Source organism: Cololabis saira, chromosome 4 (genome assembly GCF_033807715.1).
Source record: "Cololabis saira isolate AMF1-May2022 chromosome 4, fColSai1.1, whole genome shotgun sequence".
Taxonomy (NCBI): Eukaryota; Metazoa; Chordata; class Actinopteri; order Beloniformes; family Belonidae; genus Cololabis; species Cololabis saira.
In genome coordinates, this window is record NC_084590.1 from 5,805,487 (window position 1) to 5,823,333 (window position 17,847).

General features: G+C 40.4%; 1 protein-coding gene across 1 annotated transcript in view; it reads right to left on the bottom strand.

Moving 5' to 3' along the window:
- The window catches only part of LOC133441421 (immunoglobulin mu heavy chain-like), a 34,381-nt gene that overhangs the window by 7,500 nt on the left and 9,034 nt on the right, over positions 1 to 17,847 (bottom strand). The window contains exons 3-4 of the mRNA XM_061718701.1: positions 7,443 to 7,498; positions 4,959 to 5,255 (exon numbers count right to left, since the gene is read on the bottom strand). Of these exons, the coding sequence (XP_061574685.1) occupies positions 4,959 to 5,255; positions 7,443 to 7,498 (353 nt within the window). The remainder of the gene's footprint in view (positions 1 to 4,958; positions 5,256 to 7,442; positions 7,499 to 17,847) is intronic.

Below are 17,847 nucleotides of genomic sequence, written 5' to 3' on the forward strand. Positions count from 1 at the left end.
AGTTTTTAACATCAAACTAGTATTTCTACGCTGCAGTCTCTCAAAAGAAGTGAAAGATTTCCTTTTTTTTTTTTTTTTACCTTGTCTGCACACATATTATTGATTGATACCATGAAGGTAGAAACCAAAGGTGTGCATTATTACTATATTTAATATATATACATATATATACGCATACATATGCATACACATACATAAATATACACATACAAACCCAGTGATTTTTTTTTTTTTTTTGAACAAGCCGGTGTATGTCTATGTGTGTGTGTATGCGTGTATGTATATGATGTATATGATCATGCGAGTGTGTGTGTGTGTGTGTGTGTGTGTGTGTGTGTGTGTGTGTATATGTGTATGCGTACGTGTGTGTGTACATGTCTTTGTGGCTGTGTGTGTGTATGTATATGTTTGTATATGTTTGTGTGGCTGTGTATGTGTGTGTATATGTATGTGACTGAGTGGCTATGTGTGTGTGTGTGTGTGTGTGTGTGTGTGTGTGTGTGTGTGTGTGTGTTTGTGTGTGTGTGTGTGTAATAAACCAAACAAAGCTCCACCTGAAGTGTATCTATAGTGGGGGAGGGAGGGGAGCAACCCCGCCACCTGCGAGACCAGAGGCCGACACGGAAGAACCCGGAACCCAGGCCACCAGCAACCCCACAGAAGTGAAAGATTTCCTTTGTGACACTTTTTAGTTACTTTTTCATTTGTTTCTTGTTTAAATCAGTCCCAAATCTGTCCCTGCATTCAGATCTAGGTGATTACCTTGAGAGCAGCGGCTCCAACAGTGAACACCAAAGTGATGAGGAAGAGGAGGATGAAGGTGACGGCGGTCTTTGCCATGTTATCTTGCTCGGCCTCCATGGCCTCGTTCCAGTGGCAGCTGCTTTCAGTCAGGAGCTCTGCTGTGGCTGCACAGTAATCAATAATAATGAGGATTAGAACTATCTATTCCAATCTACATCTGCAGACACAGTGGTCAACATTTCTGGGAGGTTCCTACAGTCGCTCAGTGTGTCTTCACAGGTGAATATCTGTCATTAAATCAGTCAGTCTGTCGTCTGCAAGTGTCCCAGGAACGTTAACAGTTTGGACTGTCTTTCTTTGATGACTCTTATATTCTTTATAGTCATTAACTTGGTCCTGTAATGATCCTGACTTGCTCCGAGAGAATTCATCATTAGTCTGGTTGCTACGACTTGGTTTGTGAGCGACTGATAAACACAGAACCCAAGATGGAATAATGATGATGATAATAATAATTGGTTTTGTTTGGAGTGCAAGAGCGAGTAGAGAAACACAGACACACAAAGACAAGTCACACAAGCCGTGTTAGCACTCTTCCTGCAGATAACAATGAGAAAACTAGTTTATTTAGTTATATTGCTGCCTTAAGTTAGTGTGGAGGTGGTATTTCTTTTGAGTAAAGCATTAAATAAAAACTCTTATACCAGTTGTGTAAAACTTATATTTACGCCAAATATGTTTGACTTGGACTGGACTGTGACTGCACACTTCAAATCCACATTTAGCTCCAAATATTAGTTCAGTTAAGTAAAGACATGAAGTGCAAGCAACAAACATGAACTGAACTTTTTTTTATTTATTTTCAATATGCATCAAAACACAAACACAATGTCAATAAACACAATATCACAAGCAACAGACACTGAACAAAAAGAAAAGAGGACACAGCGACACACAGCGACATCTACTACGCCCTGCACTTGTCAGGGAGGCTGATGTCCAGGTTCACCAGGTTGGTTTTATCAGATGTTCTGTATCCAATGGATCTGACGATGGATTTAGTTGAGTTAGCGATGGATTCGTGGTAAACAGCACAGCTGTACACCACATCAGTCTGTCTCCACTGGTCCAGGCTGAGGGTCAGCTGGCTGTAAGCCGAGTAAGATCCGCTGTTTTCTACAGCGTTTGTGGTACTGAACTTGTATTTGGAGTCTGCTTCCTCGTCATCAACAAACCAAGACACGAAAATGTTCTGAGGGAAGAAGTCTTTCACGTAGCAAGTCAGGGTCACCACGTCTTTTCTAGTGTGTTCTACTGGAGGCAACATAAACACTGAAGGACGCTGAGCAGCTCCTCCTGAAACCACAAGACAACAATTAGACTCTGTGATGGATAAAAACACCAGGAAACCCAGAACACACTGGTGCTTACGGACGAGTGTTAGGGCCAGGCAGGAGAACAATAAGAATCATATTTTAGAGGAGGGAGATGTTTTTTCATTATGCACTTCGAGAAAAAAGTCGAAATGTTGAGAAAAAAGTTGAAATGTTGAGAAAAAAGTTGAAATGTCAGGATTAATGTAGAAGTACAATTTCGAGAAAAAAGTGGAAATGTCGAGAAAAATTTGGAAATCCGAAGTCCGAAGTCCGAAGTCAAAAACAGTTTTCTAAACTGACCTAATAAACCTGATTCTGATTCTGATTCTGATTCTGGAAATGTCGAGAATAATGTTGTACAATTTCGAGAAAAAAGTCATGAATAAAGTTGAAATGTTGAGAAAAAAGGCAAGACTTTGACTGACGTAAAAACCTAAGGCATATATATGTGCATTATTACTATATTTAATATATATACATATATATATGCATACAAATCGAGTGAGTTTTTTATTTTTATTTAACATTTTAATTTAATTTTTTTATTTAATTTCAACATTATTCTCAACATTTCGACTTTTTTCTCGAAATGCACAATAAAAAAAAAAATCTTGCCCTCTCAAATGTTTTTCTCCTGCATGGCCCTAATACTCTTCCGTAGGTGCTACAGGAAAAAGGTAAAATAAAGTATCTATAATAACTCCCATCATGACATGAAAAAATCATTCAAATCATAAATGACTTAGTTCTTTGTTGTCATTGTTTTGTTGAAAATGGATCCAAATGTTCTCACCGTTACTTCTTTCATAGCAGGTTTTCAGCGGGTCCAACCAGTCCTCGTGTCCAACAACGCAGCAGCGTTCGACTCCCTGGTGCCATTCATCATATGTGATGTCAAGAACGTGCTCAAAGCTTTTTGTTGTGGTTACAGACTTTAAGGTCCCGGCCAGTTCATCACGTTCATCCTCCCACCAAACATTATTCACCATTCCCTTGTTGATCGTGATTTGACATGTAAGCTGTCCCTTCTGTTTTACAAATAAGTCTTCAGCTTTGGGGGCGATGATTTTTAAATCCACATCTGCTTTGGGACATCCTCCAGAAACTGAGGAAAAATAAATAAACAGCTGTCGAACAGAAGTCTTTACAAAACTATTATAATTTAATCTTAAACTTCTTTTTTTTTACAGAAAACGTAACTTTGTACTCACCAGAACCGGAACTGCTTGAATCCTTGTAGGTCTCATTTGCTGTCCTTACCGAACCAGTTTTTCCCCATTTCCCCTCAAACTGGCATGTAAATGTCACACCTTCAGTCCACTCACTGTTTTTCACTACGAGCAAACTTGCTGAACTGTACAGCACCGTTCCGTTTGTGTCCTTTCTTTCTCCAGACAATGAACTGATCTCGTCTATTTTGCTGGTGACTTTGCTGCCGTCTTTCTTCCAACTGATCTCATATTTTTTGGGTGAAAAATCTTTGGCAAAGCAGAAGAAGGAAGCCTCATCTTTGTCATGATCAATGAAGGAACCCGTTGTAAGAGTCGGTAACTCATAAACCACGTCTGAAAAACAAACACACACACAAATATATGTTTGCAGAAGCAAGCAATAATATATTTACATATATATATATATATATATATATATATATATATATATATATATATATATATATATATATATATATATATATATATATATGCAGAAGCCTAGGAAAACGCTGCCATCATCATTTAATCAAGATTTACCAGATTATTATTGGTTAAGACAATATAATCAAGTTAATAAATGTTATCTAACTTGAATAAATATATCCACATCACGATGATGCCCTTTAAAGGAAAACTTGTTTCTCTTCTTACCAAAGTGTTCATACTAATCCAGAGGAAACTACATTTCCATTTTCTATCAGATAGAGCAGAGCTTTAACACTCACTTCTGCATATACATCCAATGGCAAGCAAACACACATTTAAGTGAATGTTAATGATGTTAATTATAAACAGAGTGAAAACAGAGACAGAAAGAAGGACAATTATTCAGAAGGATGGAAAGAAAGGGACCACACCACTGCAGTCCAGGACAGGTGAAGAAAACATTCGCTACATTAGTGAAGATGGAAACAAGACGAGACTAAATATGAACATAATAAAATTACACATCTTCCCCATTTAAACCCGCTTTTTTAAAATCGCTGTTTGGTGGAATTTTTCCCCAAAAAATGTAATCCAATTATTTCTCTCTGTGATTTTCATATCACTTAATTTGCAAAAGTGCCGTAAACTCTGACTCAAACAATAATTCTCATAAAACCCACAAATTCGATGTCCTCGTGGGAACTGCACTGTAACTATAGAGGTTTTATTATACTTATTGATTATTAGTAGTGATTTTAGTAATTAGTCACCGTCTACTTATTTTTATCAGGAATAACTGACTTCATGCAGCTCATTGCTTCTTTTTTTAAATTATTTAAAATGATTAAATTCATTACATTTTTCAATTAAGAAATGGTTCATCAAAAAAGTGATTAAAATGGTTATACACACACGTACATACGTACACACATACGTACACACGTATATATATATATATATATATATATATATATATATATATATATATATATATATATATATATGAAAAATGTCTACATTTAATTCAGATAAGTAGCGCTTAAGGGGGATTTTATAACACTATTGTTTAAAAAATATAATAAATAATATTTAAGAAAATTTATTTTTCGAGAAGTTACGTACAAAAAAATGAATTTATACATATAAATTGAAATTAACTACTAAAAAGCAATGATTAATGACTTAGCAAAAGACTTACTTGGCTGTACAACAGTCCCTTGGACGTTTCCTGCAGCATGAGTTGCAACACATTGGAAAGGTTTTCTTGCGTCCCAGTCCTGTCTGCTCACTTGGACTTGACTTATTCCAATAAAAGCGTTGTTTTTCTGTACTGACGGGTACTGGATGAAGTCCGTCAAAGACGTGCCGGCCTGGTTCCATGAGAAGGTCACTGAGGACGGCGTGAAATCAGTGGCAAGACAGCCGAGAGTGACTTTCTGTCCTCCTCCAGAGCCGCACGGCATCAGAGGAAAGACCGTCGGTTTTGTGGGAGTTGCTGAAACAGGAGAAACACGTGTAAAATAAAAATTAAAACAAATTCAAATAATGATATATACTCATCATTTTTCTCAGATAACTGAGGTGAAGTTACTGGTTTGATGCAATGATGTAACAAAGACCAGCATGAACCAAAAACTGAGGAATGTTGAAGGTTTCAAAGTCTCTGTGAATGAAAATTGCTGCTTTCCCATTTGATTTAGTCAGTTTGTTTGTTATATTAATATTAACCTCCCTCAATAGTCTTTAAAAAATGTTTTAACCGTTTAACTAAAAGTGGAATTCCTCTTCAGAGCAGCATTTGAACAGTAATTTGTCATATTTTAAATATATTAATAAATAACTATCCATCAACTGAGTTAACGGCATAATTATACAACAAATGTTCTGCATTTGTTATCAGATGAAACGATATCTTACCTGATGAAACAGTCACCATTGTACCTTTTCCCCAGTAGTCAAAAGCAGCGTAACACAGTGATGCATCTACTTAACTCTGAGTACAAAAAGTCTGTTCCACTAACAGTAAACAAAAAACTCATTGAAAATTAAAAATGAATCTTACTTTCTCATGAAATTCATTCAAATTGTCCAAAACATGTAGATTTTAATGTTTTAAACAGTGTTGCATTGGAGAAAATTGGATTTTGTCATTAGAAATGCTGTAAGAACATTTCACTCTGAGACCTTATAAGATAATAACCTACACTTTAACATAAAAGGGATATTTAAAAGTATAAAACAATCCAACTGTTAACTTTAAATAGTATAAATCTTACCTGATGACACTGTTACCATCGTGCCTTTTCCCCAGTAGTCGAAAGCCCAGTTATCACAGTAGGAATAGTCTATTCACACTCCAAACAAAAACTCTCTACCATTAGGTCCTGTTGTTTCCTTTATGTACTTAGCTTTTAAAAGTCTTTAATTTAAGATTAATTAAAAATTATAATCCAACTGAATTCAATGATATCAGGTTTTTATTGTTAGTTGTACACATTTTTGTAGAGTGACAAAAATCTGATGGCCGTCTTATCACTGACTGATAGTTGTGGCAACGTGGAAACAAAAAAAAAAAAAAAATAAATAATTTAAAGTTTATTTTTTAAATTAGAAATAATGACGTTTTCCTACCCGAGGTGACGGTGACCACGGTGCCTTTTCCCCAGGAGTCAAAAGCGTCGTCACAGTAAAACAAACCATGAACTACACCAAACTAAAACCTAATCACTGATTAATAGTTTCCATCTCAATCTTTTATGATAGTATGTAATCTATAAAATCTAATATCTGGTATATTTCAGTTGAATCTTAGAATTAGATTAGATCAGATTATCAAATTGACAAGCTTTTCATAAACAACGTTTAGACATTACAATAACAGATTTGTCATACAGTTTTCAGAAATTAATTACTAGACTGTATTTCCCCAAAACAGAAAAATCCTGTTTTTAAAACAAAATCTACACATTAAAGGAAGAAAAAAATACTTTGACTTACCTGAAGTGACTGTAACTGTTGTGCCTTTCCCCCAGTAGTCAAAAGCGTAATCACAGTGTTGCATCTCAACATATCCATCATACAAAAACTTCACAAAGACTCTGTTGATGCCACTGAGGTCTAAATGTTCTACACTGAACATTACAATGTGATATTTATTACTTTCATGTTATTAAATTGAAATAAAGAGCTGTCTTGACCTGCTGTGACGGTTACCGCTGTTCATTTTCTCGAGTTTTCAAAAGCACAGTCACACTGTTATATGTGAGGATATTTAATACACTAAATAATGTTTTTTAAGATGTCATTGATGCATCTAAAGTCTAAATTAAACAGTATGATTCTTAAAATTCTGGACCAAAAACAAAAAGCTGTTTTTTACCTGTAGTGACAGTGACCACCGTTCCTTTTCCCCAGTAGTCAAAGTAGTCGCCACAGTGACACATTTCTATAGTACTTTAGTACAAAAACCTCTCACACACTTTTTAGTTTGTGAGAGGTTTTTGTTTTAATTCACTAAATGATCTGACTTTAAAGGAAACACCAGAACAATCCCAAAAAGTGTCTGGAGAGTTCATACAGTTTAGATTCTAGTTTTGTAATTAATGAAACTAATGTAAATATAATTATAAATCAGGGGAAAGTATTGAATTGTTTGAACTATGTATATTAGGTTTTTACTTACCAGAAGTTACTGTGACTTGTGTTCCTTTCCCCCAGTAGTCAAAGTATCCGTAGTACACAGTGATGTTTGTCAGTTGACTTCATGTACAAATACTTGGTTTTAATAAAAGAAAAAAAAGCCTTCAGGGTTACTTATGAGGCCATTCCTTCTCTACAGTTTTTGGGGACTCTCCCTTGAGATATTTGTTTCCTGTGGTTTGAATTAAATAAAGTTACATGTGTTTTCCAACACTCAGCGTGAACTTCCTCTTTGTCAGACCTTAATGTCAGCTCCATGTCCAACACTCCACACATCACATACACTTCATGCAGCCATTGCAATGTATTGATGATAATGTATCTTAATGTTCACACTATGAAATGAATAAATTATATATTTTTAATATAGTCATCTGATCTTTCATAAAGATTTCACGCAACCAAACTGCAAAAACCTACAAGTGGCTTTCTAATGTTTTGGTTCATCCGGTCTGTTTATTGTCCAGAGATGTGATTTTCACTGTTTTTCTCATCCTAATGGACCTGAACAGAACAACAGAAAGAGACTGTATGCTGTGAAATAGAAAAAGACAGGTAACATCACATTTACAGTTTTTCACAATTGTTTAAACATATTTATTGGAACATCAGGCACAATGTGCACAACCTGAAACTCATGTTTCAGGTGGCTGAACCAATCCTGCTGAACTCCAAGCACATTTACTGCTTTAGACTCAAATTCCCATTCCATACCACACATTTCTCACAACACTACACACAATTCCCAATACCCTGCACACTCTTCCTGAATTCCCTCTCTTGCTGTTCACACAGAACACACAGTCAATCACATTTCTAAACTCCAAATGCTGTTGTGCAATATGCAATCAGCAATTTGCCATTGAATTCATATTCATTGATGAAGCGGGGTTCAACCTTGTAAAAAGAAGGCGCCGAGGGAGGAATATCATCGGCCAGCGTGCCATCACAGAGGTCCCTGGCCAACGTGGAGGGAACATAACAATGTGTGCTGCCATCAATCACCACGGCGTCCTCCATCACCATGCCACCCTTGGCCCCTACAACCCTGCACTTCTTCTAGCATTCCTGGACCAGCTCTACAATATCATTGTCCAGCCAGAACAGATGGAGGACACAGAGGGGGTCAGGTTCGTTGTTATCTGGGACAATGTCAGTTTCCATCGGGCTGCTCTGGTCCATGAGTGGTTCAGGGTCCATCCAGAAGTTGATGTCCTATATCTCCCTCCATACTCCCTTCCTGAACCCAATTGAGGAGTTTTTCTCTGCCTGGAGATGGAAGGTATACGAGAGAAATCCTCAGACATGGATCCCACTGCTGCAGGCCATGCAGGACGCATGTGGCGATGTCACTGCTGAGGCCTGTCAAGGCTTCATGCGGCATTGTAGGAGATTCTTCCCCCGCTGCTTGGCCAGGGAGAACATCGCCTGCGATGTGGATGAGGTCCTGTGGCCAGCCAGGGATGAAAGGCAGGACGCAGCCTAATACTTTTGTTCTGTTTCTATTTTCTGTCAAGTTTTCATCCACAGCTTGCTGTGATGTCCAGTGGACTGCACATTTTGAGTCCAAATACTGTAAAATATTATTTGTTGTTACAGTACAGAATTGTGTGTTGTTTTCTATTTGAGTAGCCTATACATAAGAATACTATATGGTGATATATTACATCCAACAGCTGAAGGTGTAACACTGAGGCATTCATATAGTGTTTTCCATTCATACCATAGTGTCTTCCATTCTGCACATCAGTGTTCAGTGGGTGTTTAGAAATGTCTATTCAAATGATGTATGTGTTTGGCATTTGAGAAGGAAATACCATTTAGTGAAGAGTTAACACTGTTTTGAAGGTAGAGTGTGCTTTTGCAAGAGAAGTGTAGGATTTTGCATTTTGTGTGTGAGTTTTGCAATTTTTGTTTAGAGTTTTGAGAAAGTGAGGTAGTCAATCAGGAACTGTGTTTAAACAATTGTGAAAAACTGTAGCTGGTGACTAAATCCACATCTGGTTGAAAGAGTTTTGAGTTTTATTGAAAAGTCAAATCCAGCTACTTTAATTCATTTCTGATTTTTGGGATCCAAAAGCCAAGGACCCGGGTTCCCCCTCTGGCACCTCCAAGGACCCGGGTTCCCCCGCAGCCCGCAACCCCCCGAACTGTCTCGCCGGTCTGCCCGGTCCCGAGGACGGCCCCCCGGAAGCGGCAAGGCACTGTATACATCAAAATGTGCGTCTCGATCCTGCGACGACTCACATTACTTTTCTCAGTCAAAAGTGGAGATAGATAGATGCCAGCCAGCGCCAAAGACCCGGGTTTCCCCTCAGCCGGCTCCTCGTATCCTGTCTGCCCCCAAGCCAAGTTCCACACCACAGCCAAGTTCCACACCACAGCCAAGTTCCACACCACAGCCAAGTTCCACGCTGCAGCCAAGTCCAAGTTCCACGCCCGCGGAACTTTGGCAGTGTGTTGGCCCTCCCTGCCCGCCCGCCCGCCCTGGGTTGGGTTTTCCTTGGGACATCTGGGATCTGTCCCTTGAGGGGGGGGTAATGTCAGGGTTTGACATTTCCCCAGTTTGTGTTTTCAGTTCTGCTCCTCCTCTGTTCCATCTGCCCTGATTGTCTGCACCTGTGTCTCGTTATCCCCTGGGTATATCTGGTCTTGTCTTTCCCTGCTCCATGTCGGTTCGTACTATTTCCTTCCTCCATGTGTCCTGTCAGGTTTTTGGTTTTTGCGCTCCTGTTTTGTTAATCCTGCTCTGCAGCGTTTTTGGTTCTTGTTTTTGGTTAATAAACCCAGTTTTTTGCAACTCCTGGCTCCTGCTCTCCTGCATTTGGGTCCTCAACAAAACCACACCCGTGACAGATATTTTTAAGAAATGGCTTTCTTCTTGCCACTCTTCCATAAAGGCCAGAATTGTGCAGTATACGACTGATTGTTGTCGTATGGACAGAGTCTCCCACCTCAGCTGTAGACCTCTGCAGTTCATCCAGAGTGATCATGGGCCTCTTGGCTGCATCTCTGATCAGTCTTCTCCTTGTATGAGCTGAAAGTGTAGAGCAGGGGTCACCAATCCTGGTCCTCGAGGGCCGGGGTCCCTGCAGGTTTTAGATGTTTCCCTGCTTCATTGCACCATGATACAAGTGACTGTGTCATCAACAGAACTATCCAGACTTTGATGACAAGCTGGTAACGAGGATTAATTAGAATCAGGTGTGTTAAAGCAGAGAAACATCTAAAACATGCAGGACACCGGCCCTCGAGGACCAGGATTGGTGACCCCTGGTGTAGAGGGACAGCCAGGTCTTGGTAGATTTGCAGTGGTCTGATACTCCTTCCATTTCAATATTATTGCTTGCACAGTGCTCCTTGGGATGTTTAAAGCTTGGGAAATCTTTTTGTATCCAAATCCAGCTTTAAACTTCTCCATAATGCATCAGCCTCTGTTCCGGTGGTGGTCCTGGGCGCATCGTCTCCTGTGTCAGCGGTGGTCCCGGACGCATCAGCCCCTGCTCCGGTGATGGTCCCGGACCCCCGCGCAGCCAGCGCCGAGGACCTGGGTTCCCCCGCAGCCAGTGCCGAGGACCCGGGTTCCACCGGAGCCAGTGCCAAGGACCCGGGTTCCCCCTTTGGCATCTCCAAGGACCCGGGTTCCCCCGCAGCCAGCGCCAAGGACCCGGGTTCCCCCGCAGCCAGTGGCAAGGAACCGGGTTCCCCCGCAGCCATCACCAAGGACCCGGGTTCCCCCGCAGCCAGTGCCGAGGACCCGGGTTCCCCCTCAGCCAGTGCCGAGGACCCGGGTTCCCCCTCAGCCGGCTCCTCGTATTCTGTCTGGCCCCAAGTTCCATGGCGCAGCCAAGTCCAAGTTCCACGCCGCAGCCAAGTCCAAGTCCCACGCCACAGCCAAGTCCAAGTCCCATGCCACAGCCAAGCCCAAGTCCCACGCCACAGCCAAGTCCAAGTCACACGCCACAGCCAAGTTCAAGTCCCACGCCGCAGCCAAGTCCAAGTCCCACGATCTGCCCGGTTCAATATTATCGCTTGCACAGTGCTCCTTGGGATGTTTGACGCCCTTTATGCAGTTAAAAGACAAATGTGACTCTGAAATGAGCACTTATTTAAGTTCTTACACTAAGGTATTTAATGATCTCACATGTAAAACCATCAGAGGGAACACACTCTTTAAGTGATGCTGAAATGTTTTAAATCAGTGAATTCAAATCATGTGATATTTATGTAGGTGTGTGAGTGTTTAGGATGTTGAGTCTCTCATCAGTTTCTTTTTTTTTGTGAGGGGTGTGAGTGGAGGTCCATGCAAATTATTACAGTTAACACACTTTTAGGAGAATGTGCTTATGTTTTTTTGTCACATGTTCTTAAACTATGGTAAATGCTGAATGGATAACAATAACCTCCAAGTTCACCTCAGGCCTGCTTTGGTGTGAGCTGCTGTCATTGTCAGTGTGTTCATGAGTTTAGTTTTCAGTCTAAAGTTCCAGTTTGTCGTCTGGATGCGGAAGCACCTGCTGTGGTGAAGATTGTTTCCTGTATGTTACATAAATATTAGCCAGTAGTTGATAACCACAAGTCCAAATATGTGCACAAGCTGTACAGACTTTTTTATGTCCAAACTTTTACTTTTTGAAACTGTATTTGTAGATTGTGAGGGACTCACATTTAAAACATACTTTCATAAACACAAACTCACTGTCACATGCAGCAGGCACTAATGCTATGCAGTAAAAGTACTTTTGCTTACAAACAAGCATAAAATCAACACTGCTGTGACTAAAATGTCTGTTTTATTTATGATGCAGTTAAAAAAGAGAAAAAAGTAGTTCACTGAAAAGTTGGTGGGAGATTAGAGCTCAGAGTTTATTTCAATTCAATTCAATTCAATTTTATTTATATAGCGTCTAATACAACAGATGTTGTCTTTAGACGCTTTCTTTAGACGGGGGGGGGGGGGGCGGGAACGCAGGCCAGAACGCAGCTCCCGAGGCTCCGGCCTGCAATCATACACAAAAGAGAAAAAAGGGGGGCCGGCACAAGAAACTACAGGAACGATGGACAAAAATGATAGCTATGATATATTCATAATAGATAAAAATGGTAATGGAGAAGAGAGGAAGGGAAAGGGAGAGGAGAAGAAGGGTGAGAGGCACCGCCCAGGGGATCATGTCGGTGCCCCCCTGCAGCAGAGGCCTATAGCAGCATATCTACCGCGAAGCTACTGTATATTTGAGACTAACTATTATAGTCTTGTTCTATAGCTGCAACTATGACTACTGACTCTAACACACTAGAGTTTACACTACTTAGAGATTTACCAACACCAGCTAGAGGTTTACTAAACACTAACTATAGGCTTTACTAAACAGAAAGGTTTTAAGTTTAGTTTTAAAGGTGGAGGTGGTGTCAGCCTCCTTAACCCAGATTGGTTGGTTCCAAAGTAATGGTGCCTGATAGCAGAACACCCGCCCTCCAAATCTACATTTAGATACTCTAGGAACTACGAGTAAACCTGCACTCTGGGAGCGGAGAGCTCTGCCAGGAACATAAGGCACTATCAAATCTTGTAAATACTGCGGAGCTAAGCCGTTTTGGGATTTATATGCAAGTAATAAAATTTTAAATTGGATTCTGAATTTTACAGGTAGCCAATGGAGCAACGCTAACACTGGACAGACATGGTCTCTCCTGCTGATTTCTGTCAGTACTCGTGCTGCTGCATTCTGGATCAGCTGGAGCCTATTCAGCAAATTACTTGGACATCCTCCTAACAACACATTACAGTAATCTAGTCTAGAAGATACAAACGCATGAACTAGTTTTTCTGCATCACTCTGCGAGATGATTTTCCTAATCTTTGCAATATTACGGAGATGGAAAAACGCGACTTTACAAACCTGATTAACATATGGTTTAAACGACAAATCCTGATCGAAAACAACACCAAGGTTTCTCACAGTTGCACTGGAAGCCATCACAACACCATCTAATCCCTTCCTAAGATGCTCTGGACCAAGAATGATAACCTCTGTTTTATCTGAATTTAGAAGCAAGAAATTTCTGGACATCCAGCATACCTGCCAACATTGGGCTGTGAAAAATAGGGAGATTTTCTGGGGTAGCGGTTGGAATGCTCCACTCACAACATCCCCACCCTGATATAAACAAGGCGACTTTTAATGAGCTTTAAATCCATAGCTAAAATGAAATGTGCTAAAATGTACCTCCCAAAATGATTCTACAGCCTCCTTGGAGCCAAATAAGTTTAGTATTAATAACAATTAAATACAATATTTGTAGAATTTTCCAGGTTCCCTTTGTCACCCAAGAACCTGTTGTAATTGTAGGTGTCAGACTTTGCAGCTTCAATCACTTTCTTGGAGGAACATATACTTGTGGCCAAGGCTGGTATGGTTAATCTTGCAAGAAAGGAGTGCGCAAAGAGTAGAATTATCCATACTCATTGTGTTTTCCGTGAGGATCTTTTTCACCATGCTGAATGACCTCTCTGAGCTTGCATTGCTGTGAGGGATGCAGAGTATTGCCTTCATCAGTGATGCCAGATTTGTAAAGCTCTCCTCTTTCCCTAGAAGAACCCAGAACCTTCAACTCTCTCTTCCTGTGGGAGATCCTTGCTTGCTATGACTTGATACTCCACCAACTCTTCCCTCAGCTTTTTTTCAAAGCATTTTCTCAAACAAAACAAATTTTCAAATTTTCAAATAACAAAATAACATATTTTAACCATTTTCCAAACAATAAAATAACTGAAAAAATCTGAAAAATTGTTCAAATATGTTATTTTGTAACTTGAAAATTTTAAAATATGTTTATGTGATGCTTTGCTGATGAGAGAATATGTTTCTCTATTTTTCTTATTTTTGTGAGGGGGGATATATATTGTTTTTCGGCACTACCTTGTTCTCTATAGCTGATATAACATGAATTACTGTGGGATCGATAAAGTTCTTATTTTTGCCATCTGAGAAAATTAAACATATTATATTTGGTGCCTAACTGTTTCCCAAGTATATTAGTGCGTGTGTGAATGAATAAATGAGACGTAAAACGTAAATTTCTTTGTAGAAAGGCGCTTTATGAAAATAAGTAAATTTACTTGTATTAGTTTGCAGCGCAGTCTTGCCACATCCAATATGGCGGCGACGTTGACGTATCGCAGCAGCTCCATGGGGCGGAGCTTGGACGTAGGCAGTGCTTTTGGGTTGGGTTGCCAGGTTTGTCAGGAACCCGTTAATATAATACATCCATGCACGAACCCCGACACGTGAAACACCATTGACTCATTTCACTTTAAAATCGGGAGATAAGCGGGAGAAATTACAAATCGGGAGCAGGGCGGGAGAAATGGTTGAAAATCGGGAGACTCCCGCTTAAATCGGGAGTGTTGGCAGGTATGACATCCAGTCCTTGATGTCCCTAAGACATGCCTGAAGTTTAACTAACGGTTCTGTTTCATCCGGCTTCATAGACAAATAGAGCTTTGTATCATCAGCATAGCAATGAAGTGTATGCCGTGATTCTGGATTATACTTCCCAATGGCTGCATGTATAAACTGAACAAGATTGGCCCTAGCACTGAACCCTGCGGAACACCATAACAGACCCTTGACTGTTCTGAAGAAACCTCATGTACATGAACAAACTGGAACCTGTCAGATAGATATGATTTAAACCAACGTAGAGCTGTCCCTTTAATCCCAACAACATGCTCTAACCTGTGCAGTAAAATGCCATGATCAACAGTGTCAAAAGCAGCACTGAGGTCCAGTAGAACCAGTATGGACACTAATCCCTTATCTGAGGCCATAAGGAGGTCATTCGTGACTCGAACCAGTGCTGTCTCTGTGCTATGATGCATTCTGAACCCTGACTGAAAGACTTCAAACAGATCATTTCTATACAAATAGTCACATAACTGTCTTGAAACTGCCTTTTCCAGAATTTTAGATACAAATGGAAGGTTGGAAATTGGCCTATAATTAGCTAAGGTGTCTGGGTCAAGAGAAGGTTTTTTAAGTAAAGGTTTAATTACTGCCACTTTGAAAGCCTGTGGTACATATCCTAAGCTTAGGGATAGGTTGATTTGGTCCAGTATTGTCGCACCAATAAGATACATTTTTTTTTTGAATAGTCGAGTCGGGATGGGGTCTGACATACATGTGGTAGACTTAGCTCTATTAACGAGTGAAGTCAGCTCAGGGAGGTCTATAGGATCAAAACAGTCTAGAGTCAAGTCAGAGCCTAGGGAAGTCGCTAAAGCTGAAGAAACGCCCACAACCGGCTGGTTGATTTCTTCTCTAATTCTCATGATTTTACTGTTAAAGAAGCTCATAAAGTCCTCACTACTGAGAGCTGCAGGAATGCACGGCTCCACAGAGTTGTGACTCTTTGTCAGCCTGGCTACAGTGCTGAACAGAAAATGTGGGTTACTTTTGTTATCCTCTATCAACGTTGAATAATAAGCTATTCTGGCTTTGCGAATGGCTTTTTTATATACTATTAGAATATCTTTCCATTCACGATAGGAGTTTACAGACTTACAAGAGTGCCACTTCCTTTCCATTTTACGCACGTTTTGTTTCAACATGCGAATATCTGAATTATACCAGGGAGTTAAGCTCCTGTGGCTAGAAACCCTCCTTTTCAAAGGAGCAACTTCATCTAAAACTGAGTGCAACAGATCAGCAGTGTTACTAACACGAAAATCAACATCAACATCAGAGATAGAACCCAGGTCACTGGCCTCTATTGCTTCAGTAGAGGCTTCACTATTTTCCACTGTTGCAAGATGAGCAATGGCCTCCTTAAATTTAGCAATAGCTTCATCAGACAAACATCGCTAAAATAATACCTCCTGCCCTGCACTTCAACATCGACAACATTCAATTCAAACGTTATTAAATAATGGTCGGATAAAAGGGAGTTTACAGGTGACACCGACAGATCATCAGTTTCAACACCGTAGGTGAGAACGAAATCCAGAGTATGATCAAAACAATGCGTCGGCCCGTCCACTTTTTGTGAGATACCCATGGATTCTAGAAGAGAATTGAAAGCTAATTTAAGATTATCGCTTTCAACATCCATATGAATATTAAAATCACCCACTATGATGAATTTATCTGTACTGATCAATAATCCAGAAAGGAAATCTGAAAATTCAGACAAAAACTCTAGATAAGCGCCAGCAGGGGGCCGATACATTACCACTAACACAACTGGCTTCTCTGATTTCCAGCTCGGAAATTTCAGACTAAGCGTGAGGCTTTCAAATGTATTATAATTGCACTTAGGTTCAATTTTTGTTTGGAGACTGGAGTCATAAATTGCTGCGACTCCTCCGCCTCGGCCCGTGTTTCTAGGAATGTGATGATTAAAGTAGCCGGGCGGAGTTGATTCATTCAAACTAACATACTCTTCCTCCTGTAACCATGTTTCTGTTAAGCAGAAAACATCACTCCTGCTCTCTGTAATTATATCATTTACTAACAGAGACTTGGAGCTTAACGATCGTATATTTAGTAGTCCGCATCTAATTTTTCGGTCTCTTATTGGTACCAAATGTGCATTGGTTTTAATTTTTACAAGATTATTTTGGTTAACGCCTCTATAACGCCGCACCTGGTGAATTTGTGGAGGGCGGGGAACTGCAACCACTTCTATTTTGCTAGGCACCTGGTTAGAGTTACCAGTTACATCATGTAATCTTATAGTTTTGTTGGCAGGCGTTGGTCCTCGAGAAGCAGCAGAGAAGTGTGTTAAACTACAGCTCTGCATCCTGGCCTGGACCCTGCGATGTCAGGGAGAGGGTCTAATAAAACAGGCCAAATTAATAGAGACAAGAGCAGCACCAACCCGGGTGGGATGAATGCCGTCTCTTCTAATCAGACCGGGCTTTCCCCAGAACGTTTCCCAATTGTCAATAAAGGCCACATTGTTTTCTGAACACCACCGATACAACCAGCGACGGAGCGAGAGCATGCGACTAAACATGTCATCGCTGGCCAGATTGGGGAGGGGACCAGAGGAACCTACGGAGTCCGACATGGTTTTGGCGTAGTTACACACCGAGACAATATTCATTTTGGTCACTTCCGACTGGCGAAGACGGGAGTCATTAGCTCCGACATGGATGATAACTTTACCATATTTACGATTACCCTTTGCCAGTAGCTTCAAATTTGCTTCTATGTCGCCCGCTCTGGCCCCCGGGATACACCTAACTATGGTCGCTGGAGTCGGCTTCACATGCCTGACTATGGAGTTGCCAATCACCAGGGTCGGTTTCTCAACGGGTGTGTCGCTGAGTGGGGAAAATCTGTTAGACACATGAAGCGGGTGGTGGTGTTCCGTGAGCCCTTTAG